Here is a 16,672-nt window from a genome sequence, read left to right on the forward strand (position 1 = left end):
TTGTATTCAGCATTTCACTGTGAGGTCTACTACACCTGTTGTATTCAGCATTTCACTGTGAGGTCTACTACACCTGTTGTATTCAGCATTTCACTGTGAGCTCTACTACACCTGTTGTATTCGGGAACAAATACATTTTATTTGACATACACAGTTGTCAGAGCATTTGCAATTACTTAACCTAGTGTTCTAGAACACAAAACATTCTTACTAAACAAACCCCATTACCCAGAGTCCCTCAGGAGAGAAGCAATTCACAATAATCATCTTTCTCTCTTTCTATCTCCAACTCTCTGTCTTTCTCCCACTCTCTGTATCTCTGTCGCTCTTCTCTCTTTCCACTTCTCTCTCTCTCTAAGACAGTGTCAGGAAGTGACAGAGGAAGTGGAGTAGTGAGCCACAGTGTGTAACGTTCTCTGGTTTCTCTGTTCATAGACGAGGCGAGACAGAGAGAGGAGGGAGACAGACAGCGAGAGAGAGAGAGAGACAGACAGACAGACAGAGAGAGAGACAGACAAAGAGAAAGACAGCCAGAGAGACAGACAGACAGACAGAGAGAGAGACAGACTGAGAGAGAGAGACAGACAGAGAGACAAAGAGAGAGACAAAGAGACAGAAAGACAGAGCGAGACAGACAGAGAGAGTATACTACTGAACTGTGTCTCGTTGAGGAACAGACAGAGAGAGAGACAGAATACTACACGTGTCTGTCTGACCGTGTGTCATGCGTTACCATGACTAGAGAAGCACTCATCAAACTCTTCATCCTCATCCTCCTCGCCTTCATCATCTGTCTCCCAGAGTTCTTCACTTCACACAGAGGTATTTATTTTCGTATTTATTATGGATCCCCATTAGCTGTTGCCAAAACAGCAGCTACTCTTCCTGGGGTTTATTATGGATCCCCATTAGCTGTTGCCAAAACAGCAGCTACTCTTCCTGGGGTTTATTATGGATCCCCATTAGCTGTTGCATAAAACAGCAGCTACTCTTCCTGGGGTCCAGCAAAAATAAGACAGTTTATACCATTTTAAAACATTACAATACATTCACAGATTTCACAATACACTGTGTGCCCTCAAAATAATCTGACAGATTAACAGACACACACGTTTGTGACAGAAAGTGTGTGTTTATGTGTGTGTGTGTGTGTGTGTGTGTGTGTGTGTGTGTGTGTGTGTGTGTGTGTGTGTGTGTGAGAAAGACGGGGTTGTGAAACATACACCCTTTATCGTAACCGAGAACACTGACACAGGAAATATGACACAAACAGATACATGAAACGTCACCTCTCTCTCTCTGCTGCAGCGAGGGTAAACTTCCACTGTGTGACCTTTGACCCCTGCGGGGACCAGGAAGTGCCAACGCAGTGCGACCCCGGGCTGACCCCTGCGGGACAGAACTCCAGCCGGAGCGTCGAGGAGAAGCCCGTCTGTAACACCGGGAGGACGGGAGGTTCTGGAGTGAGCTGGTTGCTGTGTGACACGGAGACGGACCCGCCCGCTCTCCGTGGCAACGCCTCGCTGTCAGGTGGGCGGGGACTTCAGTTGGACGATCGACAGTTTAGACGGACCATTCGTTGATCGTACATCGATTGATTAACAGTTGATATTAAATAGTAGCTCTGTTTCCATCAAATTGGCAATATTTAAAGATCAGTATGAAGAGAAGAGGCATTTCCACCAAACGGGACATTTTGAGGATAAACAAAACTGAGTGATGATGTAGGACACGTAGAAACACATTTTTTTGGGGGGGGGGGGGGCGGGGGGGGGTTTCATGTACCGAATAACAATCTGAAAGGTCAATGTGTTTCCATCGCATTTTCAACAATAATGTTTGGTCACAACAAAAACTGCTGTGTTAAATAACCAAATGTGCTGTGGTCTTGACACCTGGTCTTGACACCTGGTCTTGGCACCTGGTCTTGGCACCTGGTCTTGGCACCTGGTCTTGGCACCTGGTCTTGACACCTGGTCTTGACACCTGGTCTTGACACCTGGTCTTGACACCTGGTCTTGACACCTGGTCTGGACACCTGGTCTTGACACCTGGTCTTGGCACCTGGTCTTGACACCTGGTCTTGACACCTGGCCTTGACACCTGGTCTTGACACCTGGCCTTGGCACCTGGTCTTGGCACCTGGTCTTGACACCTGGTCTTGACACCTGGTCTTGACACCTGGCCTTGGCACCTGGTCTTGGCACCTGGTCTTGACACCTGGTCTTGACACCTGGTCTTGACACCTGGTCTTGACACCTGGTCTTGACTCCTGCGCTCTAGGGCAACAACAGATGCAGTATGGGTAGGCTAGTCTACAGGATGAGATTATAAATGATAAGAGAGAGAGAATATTTATTTTGTATTTTGTCAAACGACATGCCAAGCATCATCATGTCTCTAGAGTAAAAGACCCTGGATATTTAATTGGAAAAGGAGCATCAAGCTCTTCAACGTGCACTTTCACCCCCCCCCCCCCCCCCCTCAAACAGCCGACCAGTTAAAGACCCCACCGTGTCAAACAGTTAAAGATCCCACCGTGTCAAACAGTTAAAGATCCCACCATGTCAACCAGTTAAAGACCCCACCGTGTCAAACAGTTAAAGACCCCACCGTGTCAAACAGTTAAAGACCCCACCGTGTCAAACAGTTAAAGATCCCACCGTGTCAAACAGCCGACCAGTTAAAGATCCCACCGTGTCAAACAGCCGACCAGTTAAAGATCCCACCGTGCCAAACAGCCGACCAGTTAAATGCCCCACCGTGTCAAACAGTTAAAGACCCCACCGTGTCAAACAGTTAAAGACCCCACCGTGTCAAACAGTTAAAGATCCCACCGTGCCAAACAGTTAAAGACCCCACCGTGTCAAACAGTTAAAGATCCCACCGTGTCAACCAGTTAAAGATCCCACCGTGTCAAACAGCCGACCAGTTAAAGACCCCACCGTGTCAAACAGTTGAAGATCCCACCGTGTCAAACAGTTAAAGATCCCACCGTGTCAAACAGTTAAAGACCCCACCGTGTCAAACAGTTAAAGATCCCACCGTGTCAAACAGCCGACCAGTTATAGATCCCACCGTGTCAAACAGTTAAAGACCCCACCGTGTCAAACAGCCGACCAGTTAAAGACCCCACCGTGTCAAACAGCCGACCAGTTAAAGACCCCACCGTGTCAAACAGCCGACCAGTTAAAGATCCCACCGTGTCAAACAGTTAAAGACCCCACCGTGTCAAACAGCCGACCAGTTAAAGACCCCACCTTGTCAAACAGCCGACCAGTTAAAGACCCCACCGTGTCAAACAGCCGACCAGTTAAAGATCCCACTTCCTGTTTCCATCACATCTGTCGTTATGACATTACTTCATAAAAACTGTGAATGGAATTTTTTTTATTGACTGAAAATGTTGGATTTTACTCTTCACCTTTCCTTTCCCCCTCCTCTCCTCCCCTATCTTCTTCTCCTCTATTTTCCCCTCTCATCTCCTGGCTCCTTGGCTCCCCTCCTCTTCTCTCCTCTCTCCTTGCCTCCCCTCCTCCTCCTCTCCTTTTCTCTCCTCTCTTCTTGCCTCCCCTTCCCCTCATTTCCTCCTCTTCTCTTCTTGCCTCCCCTCCTCCTCTCTCCTCTTCTCTTCTTGCCTCCCCTTCTCCTCCTCTTCTCTCCTTGCCTCCCCTCCTCCTCCTCTTCTCTCCTCTTCTCTTCTTGCCTCCCCTTCCCCTCATTTCTTCCTCTTCTCTTCCCTCCTTGCCTCCCCTCCTCCTCTCTCCTCTTCTCTCCTTGCCTCCCCTCCTCCTCCTCTTCTCTCCTCTCTCCTTGCCTCCCCTTCCCCTCATTTCTTCCTCTTCTCTTCTCTCCTTGCCTCCCCTCCTCCTCTCTCCTCTTATCTTCTTGCCTCCCCTCCTCCTACTCTTCTCTCCTTGCCTCCCCTCCTCCTCCTCTTCTCTCCTCTTCTCTTCTTGCCTTCCCTTCCCCTCATTTCTTCCTCTTCTCTTCTCTCATTGCCTCCCCTCCTCCCCTCTCCTCTTCTCTTCTTGCCTCCCCTCCTCCTCATTTCCTCCTCTTCTCTTCTTGCCTCCCCTCCTCCTCTCTCCTCTTCTCTCCTTGCCTCCCCTCCTCCTCCTCTTCTCTCCTCTCTCCTTGCCTCCCCTTCCCCTCATTTCTTCCTCTTCTCTTCTCTCCTTGCCTCCCCTCCTCTTCTCTTCTTGCCTCCCCTCCTCCTCATTTCCTCCTCTTCTCTTCTTGCCTCCCCTCCTCATCTCTCCTCTTCTCTCCTTGCCTCCCCTCCTCCTCCTCTTCTCTCCTCTCTCCTTGCCTCCCCTTCCCCTAATTTCCTCCTCTTCTCTTCTTGCCTCCCCTCCTCCTCTCTCCTCTTCTCTCCTTGACTCCCCTCCTCCTCCTCTTCTCTCCTCTCTCCTTGCCTCCCCTCCTCCTCCTCTTCTCTCCTCTCTCCTTGCCTCCCCTCCTCCTCCTCTTCTCTCCTCTCTCCTTGCCTCCCCTCCTCCTCCTCTTCTCTCCTCTCTCCTTGCCTCCCCTCCTCCTCCTCTTCTCTCCTCTCTCCTTGCCTCCCCTCCTCCTCCTCTTCTCTCCTCTCTCCTTGCCTCCCCTCCTCCTCTCTCCTCTTCTCTCCTTGCCTCCCCTCCTCCTCTTCTCTCCTCTTTCCTTGCCTCCCCTCCTCCTCCTCTTCTCTCCTCTCTCCTTGCCTCCCCTCCTCCTCTTCTCTCCTCTCTCCTTGCCTCCCCTCCTCCTCTTCTCTCCTCTCTCCTTGCCTCCCCTCCTCCTCCTCTTCTCTCCTCTCTCCTTGCCTCCCCTCCTCCTCTCTCCTCTTCTCTCCTTGCCTCCCCTCCTCCTCCTCTTCTCTCCTCTCTCCTTGCCTCCCCTCCTCCTCCTCTTCTCTCCTCTCTCCTTGCCTCCCCTCCTCCTCTTCTCTCCTCTCTCCTTGCCTCCCCTTCCCCTCATTTCGTCCTCTTTTCTTCTTGCCTCACCTCTTCCTCCTTTCCTCTTCTCTTCTCTCCTCGTCTCCCCTCCTCCTTTCCCCCTTTTCTCTCCTCTCTCCTTGCCTTCCCTCCTCCTCCTTCACCTCTCCTCCCCTCCATCTCTCCAGGAAGGAGGGTGGCGCTATCAGTGTTGTCTGAAGGAGGGAACGCGACTTTGTACGGCTTACTGACAGAGGAGAAGAAAGAGGGGGAGGAAGAAGGACAAGGATTCATCTACTGCTGTTTTCGAACCCCGCCCCTTTCCATACCAACCAATCACAGCCAGTGTCTCCTTCATCTCCACACCCAAGGAACCAATGAGACAGCTGTAAAGTCTGACCTGCCCTGGACACGGCCACCTAGAAGTGAGTAGAGTTTGATCCCATGTGGCTCAGTTGGTAGGTGGAGCAGAATGATACACAGAAGAAAGGTATTTGTTTCTGCCCATTTTGAGCCTGTCATCAAACCCACAAAATGCTGATGCTCCAGATACTCAACTAGTCTAAAGAAGGCCAGTTTTATTTATCCAGCTACAACAGTCATTTACAACATTAACAATGTCTACACTGTATTTCTGATCAATTTTATGTTATTTTAATGGACAAAAAAGGTTATATTTACAATGGTGTTTGTTCTTCACTGGTTGCCCTTTTCTCGTGGCAACAGGTCACAAATCTTGCTGCTGTGATGATGTCACACTGTGGAATTCCCCCCAGTAGATATCAATCCAGTTTATCAAAATTGGATTTGTTTTCGAATTCTTTGTGGATCTGTGTAATCTGAGGGAAATATGTGTCTCTAATATGGTCATGCATTGGGCAGGAGGTTAGGAAGTGCAGCTCAGTTTCCACCTCATTTTGTGGGCAGTGTTGCACATAGCCTGTCTTCTATGCTATGCTCACTGAGTCTGTACATAGTCAAAGCTTTCCTTAAGTTTGGGTCAGTCACAGTGGTCAGGTATTCTGCCGCTGTGTACTCTCTGTTTAGGGTCAGTCACAGTGGTCAGGTATTCTGCCACTATGTACTCTCTGTTTAGGGGCAGGTATTCTGCCACTGTGTTCTCTCTGTTTAGGGGCAGGTATTCTGCCACTGTGTACTCTCTGTTTAGGGGCAGGTATTCTGCCGCTGTGTACTCTCTGTTTAGGGTCAGTCACAGTGGTCAGGTATTCTGCCACTATGTACTCTCTGTTTAGGGGCAGGTATTCTGCCACTGTGTTCTCTCTGTTTAGGGGCAGGTATTCTGCCACTGTGTACTCTCTGTTTAGGGGCAGGTATTCTGCCGCTGTGTACTCTCTGTTTAGGGTCAGTCACAGTGGTCAGGTATTCTGCCACTGTGTACTCTCTGTTTAGGGGCAGGTATTCTGCCACTGTGTTCTCTCTGTTTAGGGGCAGGTATTCTGCCACTGTGTCCTCTCTGTTTAGGGGCAGGTATTCTGCCACTGTGTCCTCTCTGTTTAGGGCCAAATAACATTCTAGTTTGCTCTGTTTTTTTGTTAATTCTTTCCAATATAACCCTAACCCTCTCTCTGTCTCTGTCTCTCTCCTCCCCCTCCTCCCCCCCTCTCTCTCTCTCCTCCCCCTCTCTCTGTCTCTCTCTCTCTGTCTGTCTCTCTCTCTCTCTCTCTCTCTCTCTCTCCCCCCTCCTCCCCTCTCCCCCTCTCTCTCCCCCTCTCTCTCCTCCTTTCCCCCTCTCTCTCCTCCCCCTCCCTCTCCTCCCCCTCCCTCCCTCTCCCCCCTCCCTCTCCCCGCTCTCTCTAGGTGAGTGGTTGTGTGTCTTCAGGGTGGCGTGGTTGGTCCTGGTGGTTGTGGTCATGTTGACCGTCCTCACCACGGTCCTGGGTCTGATCTACTGGAGGACTCGCTGCTGTCGAAGTGAGTCACACACACACAGTCTCGTATAACTAACCTTGTGGACACACACACACCGTCTCGTATAACTAACCTTGTGGGGACACACAGACACACACACACACACAGTCTCGTATAACTAACCTTGTGGACACACACACACCGTCTCGTATAACTAACCTTGTGGGGACACACAGACACACACACACAGTCTCGTATAACTAACCTTGTGGGGACACACAGACACAGACACACACACACACACACACACACACACACACACACACACACACACAGTCTCGTATAACTAACCTTGTGGGGACACACAGACACACACACACACACACACACACACACACACACACACACACACACACACACACACAGTCTCGTATAACTAACCTTGTGGGGACACACAGACATACACACACAGTCTTGTTTAACTAACCTTGTGGAGACACACACACACAGTCTTGTATAACTAACCTTGTGGGGACACACAGACACACACACACAGTCTTGTATAACTAACCTTGTGGGGACACACAGACACACACACACAGTCTTGTATAACTAACCTTGTGGGGACACACTTACCCTAAACACACAGTCTTGTATAACTAGCCTTGTGGGGACACACTTACCCTAAACACACAGTCTTGTATAACTAACCTTGTGGGGACACACTTACCCTAAACACACAGTCTTGTATAACTAACCTTGTGGGGACACACTTACCCTAAACACACAGTCTTGTATAACTAACCTTGTGGGGACACACTTACCCTAAACACACAGTCTTGTATAACTAACCTTGTGGGGACACACAGACACACATCTTAAACAAATGAAAAAGTCTTTATGTACATGGGTTGAAATTAAATTATTTCCCTCTCCCTCTTCTCCTTTCTCCCCCTCTCTCTCTCCTACCCCTCCCTCTTCTCCTTTCTCCCCCTTTCTCTCTCCTACCCCTCCCTCTTCTCCTTTCTCCCCCTTTCTCTCTCCTACCCCTCCCTCTTCTCCTTTCTCCCCCTCTCCCTCTCCTACCCCTCCCTCTCCTCCTTTCTCCCCTCTCTCTCTCCTACCCCTCCCTCTTCTCCTTTCTCCCCTCTCTCTCTCCTACCCCTCCCTCTTCTCCTTTCTCCCCTTTCTCTCTCCTACCCCTCCCTCTTCTCCTTTCTCCCCTTTCTCTCTCCTACCCCTCCCTCTTCTCCTTTCTCCCCTTCCTCTCTCCTACCCCTCCCTCTTCTCCTTTCTCCCCCTCTCCCTCTCCTACCCCTCCCTCTCCTCCTTTCTCCACTCCTTCTCTGCCTTCCCCTCTCCCTCTCCTCCTTTCCCCCCCTTCTCTGCCTTCCCCTCTCCCTCTCCTACCCCTCCCTCTTCTCCTTTCTCCCCCCCTTCTCTGCCTTCCCCTCTCCCTCTCCCTCTCTCCCTCTCCTACCCCTCCCTATCCTCCTTTCCCCCCTTCTCTGCCTTCCCCTCTCCCTCTCCTACCCCCCCCCCCCTCTCCTCCTTTCTCCCCCCTCCCAGAGGAGCCCAGAGTGTATCCAGCCAGTGTGTTCCAGACCAGAGGATTCAACACGGACCTTCCTGATGTCTCTGTTTCCCTACATCACTCCTCAGGTACCTCTCTCTCTCTATCCCCGCTCTCCCTATCTCTCTCTTTCCCCCTCTCTCCCTATCCCTCTCTCTCCCCCTCTCTCCCTATCCCTCTCTCTCTCTCCCTATCTCTCTCTCTCCAACAGCAGAAAACAGAATAGCCTGCATCCCAAATGGCATCCTACCCTATGGTCACTGCACTATATAGGGAATAGAGCCCTATGGTCACTGCACTATATAGGGAATAGAGCCCTATGGTCACTGCACTATATAGGGAATAGAGCCCTATGGTCACTGCACTATATAGGGAATAGAGCCCTATGGTCACTGCACTATATAGGGAATAGAGCCCTATGGTCACTGCACTATATAGGGAATAGAGCCCTATGGTCACTGCACTATATAGGGAATAGAGCCCTATGGTCACTGCACCATATAGGGAACAGAGCCCTATGGTCACTGCACTATATAGGGAATAGAGCCCTATGGTCACTGCACTATATAGGGAATAGAGCCCTATGGTCACTGCACTATATAGGGAATAGAGCCCTATGGTCACTGCACCATATAGGGAACAGAGCCCTATGGTCACTGCACTATATAGGGAATAGAGCCCTATGGTCACTGCACTATATAGGGAATAGAGCCCTATGGTCACTGCACTATATAGGGAATAGAGCCCTATGGTCACTGCACTATATAGGGAATAGAGCCCTATGGTCACTGCACTATATAGGGAATAGAGCCCTGTGGTCACTGCACTATATAGGGAATAGAGCCCTATGGTCACTGCACTATATAGGGAATAGAGCCCTATGGTCACTGCACTATATAGGGAATAGAGCCCTATGGTCACTGCACTATATAGGGAATAGAGCCCTATGGTCACTGCACTATATAGGGAATAGAGCCCTATGGTCACTGCACTATATAGGGAATAGAGCCCTATGGTCACTGCACTATATAGGGAATAGAGCCCTATGGTCACTGCACTATATAGGGAATAGAGCCCTATGGTCACTGCACTATATAGGGAATAGAGCCCTATGGTCACTGCACTATATAGGGAATAGAGCCCTATGGTCACTGCACTATATAGGGACCAGAGACCTGTGTTCTAAAGTAGGTCACTAAGGGAAGAGGGAGCCATTTTGGATGCAGGATAGTAGACATAACTTCCTGTCTCATAGACTGACGCTGTGATCTCCTTCCATAGAGCTGCTGCTCAGGACAACATACTGGACAGGTGTGTGTGTGTGTGTGTGTGTGTGTGTGTGTGTGTGTGTGTGTGTGTGTGTGTGTGTGTGTGTGTGTGTGTGTGTGTGTGTGTGTGTGTGTGTGTGTGTGTGTGTGTGTACAGTGTTGGGAAGTAGTGGACTAGTAATGTTTATACATTTTGCAGTAACTCGGTGGTAGTTGAACTAAATTCACATCTAGGTAGTGTTTTCAGTAGTTAACTACTGTTTAACCATGTGGCGGTGTAGCTAACTACTGGAACTACACACTAATGTTTTACCATGTAGCGGTGTAGCTAACAACTAGAACTACACACTACTGTTTTACCATGTAGCGGTGTAGCTAACTACTGGAACTGCACACTACTGTTTTACCATGTAGCGGTGTAGCTAACTACTGGAACTACACACTACTGTTTTACCATGTAGCGGTGTAGCTAACTACTGGAACTACACACTACTGTTTTACCATGTAGCGGTGTAGCTAACTACTGGAACTACACACTACTGTTTTACCATGTAGCGGTGTAGCTAACTACTGGAACTACACACTACTGTTTTACCATGTAGCGGTGTAGCTAACTACTGGAACTACACACTACTGTTTTACCATGTAGCGGTGTAGCTAACTACTGGAACTACACACTACTGTTTTACCATGTAGCAGTGTAGCTAACTACTGGAACTACACACTACTGTTTTACCATGTAGCAGTGTAGCTAACTACTGGAACTACACACTACTGTTTTACCATGTAGCGGTGTAGCTAACTACTGGAACTACACACTACTGTTTTACCATGTAGCTAACTACTGGAACTACACACTACTGGAACTACACACTACTGTTTTACCATGTAGCGGTGTAGCTAACTACTGGAACTACACACTACTGTTTTACCATGTAGCGGTGTAGCTAACTACTGGAACTACACACTACTGTTTTACCATGTAGCGGTGTAGCTAACTACTGGAACTACACACTACTGTTTTACCATGTAGCGATGTAGCTAACTACTGGAACTACACACTACTGTTTTACCATGTAGCGGTGTAGCTAACTACTGGAATTACACACTGCTGTTTTACCGTGTAGCTAACTACTGGAATTACACACTACTGTTTTACCATGTAGCGGTGTAGCTAACTAATGGAACTACACACTACTGTTTTACCATGTAGCGGTGTAGCTAACTACTGGAACTACACACTACTGTTTTACCATGTAGCGGTGTAGCTAACTACTGGAACTACACACTACTGTTTAACCGTGTAGCGGTGTAGCTAACTACTGGAACTACACACTACTGTTTTACCATGTAGCGGTGTAGCTAACTACTGGAACTACACACTACTGTTTTACCATGTAGCGGTGTAGCTAACTACTGGAACTACACACTACTGTTTTACCATGTAGCTAACTACTGGAACTACACACTACTGTTTTACCATGTAGCATTGTAGCTAACTACTGGAACTACACACTACTGTTTAACCGTGTAGCGGTGTAGCTAACTACTGGAACTACACACTACTGTTTTACCATGTAGCGGTGTAGCTAACTACTGGAACTACACACTACTGTTTTACCATGTAGCGGTGTAGCTAACTACTGGAACTACACACTACTGTTTTACCATGTAGCTAACTACTGGAACTACACACTACTGTTTTACCATGTAGCATTGTAGCTAACTACTGGAACTACACACTACTGTTTTTACCATGTAGCGGTGTAGCTAACTACTGGAACTACACACTACTGTTTTACCATGTAGCGGTGTAGCTAACTACTGGAACTACACACTACTGTTTTACCATGTAGCTAACTACTGGAACTACACACTACTGTTTTACCATGTAGCGATGTAGCTAACTACTGGAACTACACACTACTGTTTTACCATGTAGCTAACTACTGGAACTACACACTACTGTTTTACCATGTAGCTGTGTAGCTAACTACTGGAACTACACACTACTGTTTTACCAGGTAGCGGTGTAGCTAACTACTGGAACTACACACTACTGTTTTACCATGTAGCGATGTAGCTAACTACTGGAACTACACACTACTGTTTTACCATGTAGCGGTGTAGCTAACTACCGGAACTACACACTACTGTTTATATTTATCCTTTCTTGAATAAAAATGTCATATTTTTCAACCTGTTCAGTAGCGGGGCTAGAGACAGGCACTACACTTGTCTGTTCAGTAGTGGGGCTAGAGACAGGCACTACACTTGTCTGTTCAGTAGCGGGGCTAGAGACAGGCACTACACTTGTCTGTTCAGTAGCGGGGCTAGAGACAGGCACTACACTTGTCTGTTCAGTAGCGGGGCTAGAGACAGGCACTACACTTGTCTGTTCAGTAGTGGGGCTAGAGACAGGCACTACACTTCTCCGTTCAGTAGTGGGGCTAGAGACAGGCACTACACTTCTCCGTTCAGTAGTGGGGCTAGAGACAGGCACTACGCTTCTCCGTTCAGTAGTGGGGCTAGAGACAGGCACTACGCTTCTCCGTTCAGTAGTGGGGCTAGAGACAGGCACTACACTTCTCCGTTCAGTAGTGGGGCTAGAGACAGGCGCTACACTTCTCCGTTCAGTAGTGGGGCTAGAGACAGGCACTACACTTGTCTGTTCAGTAGCTGGGATAGAGACAGGCACTACACTTCTCCGTTCAGTAGGAGAAGTGTGAAACGTACATGTAGCATGTAGATATACATTTCACAAGAATGACACATTTAACTTCTCCCAGTGTTCAGTAATTGTTAGCTTGGTGAACTATATTTTCAGAGTAGCTTCCTCAACTGTGTGTGTGTGTGTGTGTGTGTGTGTGTGTGTGTGTGTGTGTGTGTGTGTGTGTGTGTGTGTGTGTGTGTGTGTGTGTGTGTGTGTGTGTGTGTGTGTGTGTGTGTGTGTGTGTGTGTGTGTGTGCGTGTGTGTTGTAGTAGTAATGTTGTGTTTTCAATGAACAGGCCTGTTGTCACCTATTCATGAAGAGAAGACTGCAGGTAAGGAACACACACACACACACACACACACACACACACACACACACACATATAGGAACACACACACACACACACATAGGAACACATATAGGAACACACACACACACAGGAACACACACAGGAACACACACACACACACACACACAGGAACACACACAGGAACACACACACACTCAGGAACACACACACACTGACCTTGCTACATGTGTGTGTTCTCAGAGGACGAGCCTCGTCAGGGTTACTACGGTAATGACACAGGTGAGAGTTCTAAAGACAATGTTAATTAATTAATACCTGTAATAATATATATATTAATACCTATAATAATATATAAATACCTATAATAAATATATATAAATACCTATAATTATATATATAAATACCTATAATTATGTGTGTGTGTGTGTGTGTGTGTGTGTGTGTGTGTGTGTGTGTGTGTGTGTGTGTGTGTGTGTGTGTGTGTGTGTGTGTACAGTGTTGGGAAGTAGTGGACTAGTAATGTTTATACATTTTGCAGTAACTCGTTGGTAGTTGAACTAAATTCACATCTAGGTAGTGTTTTCAGTAGTTAACTACTGTTTAACCGAGTGGCGGTGTAGCTAACTACTGGAACTACGCACTACTGTTTTTACCATGTAGTTAACTACTGGAACTACACACTACTGTTTTTACCATGTAGCTAACTACTGGAACTACACACTACTGTTTTTACCATGTAGCTAACTACTGGAACTACACACTACTGTTTAACCATGTAGCTAACTACTGGAACTACACACTACTGTTTTTACCATGTAGCTAACTACTGGAACTACACACTACTGTTTTTACCATGTAGCTAACTACTGGAACTACACACTACTGTTTTTACCATGTAGCTAACTACTGGAACTACACACTACTGTTTAACCATGTAGCTAACTACTGGAACTACACACTACTGTTTAACCATGTAGCGGTGTAGCTAACTACTGGAACTACTCACTACTGTTTTACCATGTAGCGGTGTAGCTAACTACTGGAACTACTCACTACTGTTTTACCATGTAGCGGTGTAGTTAACTACTGGAACTACACACTACTGTTTAACCATGTAGCTAACTACTGGAACTACACACTACTGTTTAACCATGTAGCGGTGTAGCTAACTACTGGAACTACACACTACTGTTTAACCATGTAGCGGTGTAGCTAACTACTGGAACTACACACTACTGTTTAACCATGTAGCGGTGTAGCTAACTACTGGAACTACACACTACTGTTTTACCGTGTAGCGGTGTAGCTAACTACTGGAACTACACACTACTGTTTTACCATGTAGCGGTGTAGCTAACTACTGGAGCTACACACTACTGTTTTACCATGTAGCGGTGTAGCGGTGTAGCTAACTACTGGAACTACACACTACTGTTTTACCATGTAGCGGTGTAGCTAACTACTGGAACTACACACTACTGTTTAACCATGTAGCGGTGTAGCTAACTACTGGAACTACACACTACTGTTTTACCGTGTAGCGGTGTAGCTAACTACTGGAACTACACACTACTGTTTTACCATGTAGCGGTGTAGCTAACTACTGGAACTACACACTACTGTTTAACCATGTAGCGGTGTAGCTAACTACTGGAACTACACACTACTGTTTTTACCATGTAGCGGTGTAGCTAACTACTGGAACTACACACTACTGTTTTTACCATGTAGCTAACTACTGGAACTACACACTACTGTTTTTACCATGTAGCTAACTACTGGAACTAAACACTACTGTTTAACCATGTAGCGGTGTAGCTAACTACCGGAACTACACACTACTGTTTTACCATGTAGTGGTGTAGTTAACTACTGGAACTACACACTACTGTTTTACCATGTAGCGGTGTAGCTATCTACTGGAACTACACACTACTGTTTTTACCATGTAGCTAACTACTGGAACTAAACACTACTGTTTTACCATGTAGCGGTGTAGCTAACTACTGGAACTACACACTACTGTTTTACCATGTAGCGGTGTAGCTAACTACTGGAACTACACACTACTGTTTAACCATGTAGCGGTGTAGCTAACTACTGGAGCTACACACTACTGTTTAACCATGTAGCGGTGTAGCTAACTACTGGAACTACACACTACTGTTTTACCAGGTAGCGGTGTAGCTAACTACTGGAACTACACACAAATGTTTATATTTATCCTTTCTTGAATAAAAATGTAATATTTTGCAACCTGTTCAGTAGCGGGGCTAGAGACAGGCACTACACTTGTCTGTTCAGTAGTGGGGCTAGAGACGGGCACTACACTTCTCCATTCAGTAGCGGGGCTAGAGACAGGAACTACAGTTGTCTGTTCAGTAGTGGGGATAGAGACAGGCACTACACTTGTCTGTTCGGTAGTGGGGCTAGAGACAGGCACTACACTTGTCTGTTCAGTAGCGGGTCTAGAGACAGGCACTACACCTCTCCATTCAGTAGTGGGGCTAGAGACAGGCACTACACTTGTCTGTTCAGTAGCGGGTCTAGAGACAGGCACTACACTTCTCCGTTCAGTAGTGGGGCTAGAGACAGGCACTACACTTGTCTGTTCAGTAGTGGGGCTAGAGACAGGCACTACACTTCTCCGTTCAGTAGCTGGGATAGAGACAGGCACTACACTTCTCCGTTCAGTAGTGGGGCTAGAGACAGGCACTACACTTGTCTGTTCAGTAGTGGGGCTAGAGACAGGCACTACACTTCTCCGTTCAGTAGTGGGTCTAGAGACAGGCACTACACTTGTCTGTTCAGTAGCTGGGATAGAGACAGGCACTACACTTCTCCGTTCAGTAGGAGAAGTGTGAAACGTACATGTAGCATGTAGATATACATTTCACAAGAATGACACATTTAACTTCTCCCAGTGTTCAGTAATTGTTAGCTTGGTGAACTATATTTTCAGAGTAGCTTCCTCAACTGTGTGTGTGTGTGTGTGTGTGTGTGTGTGTGTGTGTGTGTGTGTGTGTGTGTGTGTGTGTGTGTGTGTGTGTGTGTGTGTGTGTGTGTGCGTGTTGTAGTAGTAATGTTGTGTTTTCAATGAACAGGCCTGTTGTCACCTATTCATGAAGAGAAGACTGCAGGTAAGGAACACACACACACACACACACACACACACACACACACACACATATAGGAACACACACACACACACATAGGAACACATATAGGAACACACACACACACAGGAACACACACAGGAACACACACAGGAACACACACACACTCAGGAACACACACACACTCAGGAACACACACACACTGACCTTGCTACATGTGTGTGTTCTCAGAGGACGAGCCTCGTCAGGGTTACTACGGTAATGACACAGTTGAGAGTTCTAAAGACAATGTTAATTAATTAATACCTGTAATAATATATATATTAATACCTATAATAATATATAAATACCTATAATAACTATATATAAATACCTATAATTATATATATAAATACCTATAATTATATATATAAATACCTATAATTATATATATAAATACCTATAATAAATATATATATTAATACTTATAATAATATATATATATATATTAATACCTATAATAAAGATATATATTAATACCTATAATATATATATATATTAATACCTATAATAATATATATATATATTAATACCTATAATAATATATATATATAAATACCTATAATTATATATTAATACCTATACCAACTCTCTCTCTCTCTCTCTCTCCATCTCTCTCTCTCTCTCTTTCTTTCTTTCTTTCTCTGTGTCTCTCTCTCTCTGTCTCTGTCTCTCTCTCCCTCTCCAGCGCTCCACCACCGTGGCCACCCTCTCCACTCATCCCTTTCTCCTGAAGAGCTCTAGATGAACAGAGCAGAAGACAGGAACACCAGGACATTTCTTCCTGAATGGTGTCCCTGAATGGTGCCCCTGAATGGTGTCCCCGAATGGTGTCCCCGAATGGTGTCCCCGAATGGTGTCCCCGAATGG

The 16,672-nt window shown here is 46.7% G+C and overlaps 1 protein-coding gene across 1 annotated transcript; it reads left to right on the top strand.

Moving 5' to 3' along the window:
- The first annotated feature begins 696 nt into the window (after positions 1-696).
- On the top strand, positions 697-16,588 carry LOC139394306 (uncharacterized). The gene is made up of 8 exons (XM_071142345.1): positions 697-822; positions 1,309-1,530; positions 5,102-5,338; positions 6,732-6,845; positions 8,352-8,444; positions 12,633-12,668; positions 12,888-12,926; positions 16,491-16,588. The coding sequence occupies exons 1-8, from the start codon at positions 735-737 to the stop codon at positions 16,544-16,546; spliced, it is 885 nt and encodes a 294-aa protein (XP_070998446.1). The 5' UTR covers positions 697-734; the 3' UTR covers positions 16,547-16,588.
- The last annotated feature ends 84 nt before the right edge of the window (positions 16,589-16,672 follow it).

Source organism: Oncorhynchus clarkii, unplaced genomic scaffold (genome assembly GCF_045791955.1).
Source record: "Oncorhynchus clarkii lewisi isolate Uvic-CL-2024 unplaced genomic scaffold, UVic_Ocla_1.0 unplaced_contig_9911_pilon_pilon, whole genome shotgun sequence".
Classification (NCBI taxonomy): Eukaryota; Metazoa; Chordata; class Actinopteri; order Salmoniformes; family Salmonidae; genus Oncorhynchus; species Oncorhynchus clarkii.

Bases quoted from the DNA above. Each gene is read 5' to 3' on its own strand.
- LOC139394306 (XM_071142345.1), top strand. From the start codon at position 735: ATGACTAGAGAAGCACTCATCAAACTCTTCATCCTCATCCTCCTCGCC. The intron at 12,669-12,887 runs GTAAGGAACACA...GTGTGTTCTCAG, and splicing joins TCATGAAGAGAAGACTGCAG to AGGACGAGCCTCGTCAGGGT. The intron at 12,927-16,490 runs GTGAGAGTTCTA...CTCCCTCTCCAG, and splicing joins TTACTACGGTAATGACACAG to CGCTCCACCACCGTGGCCAC.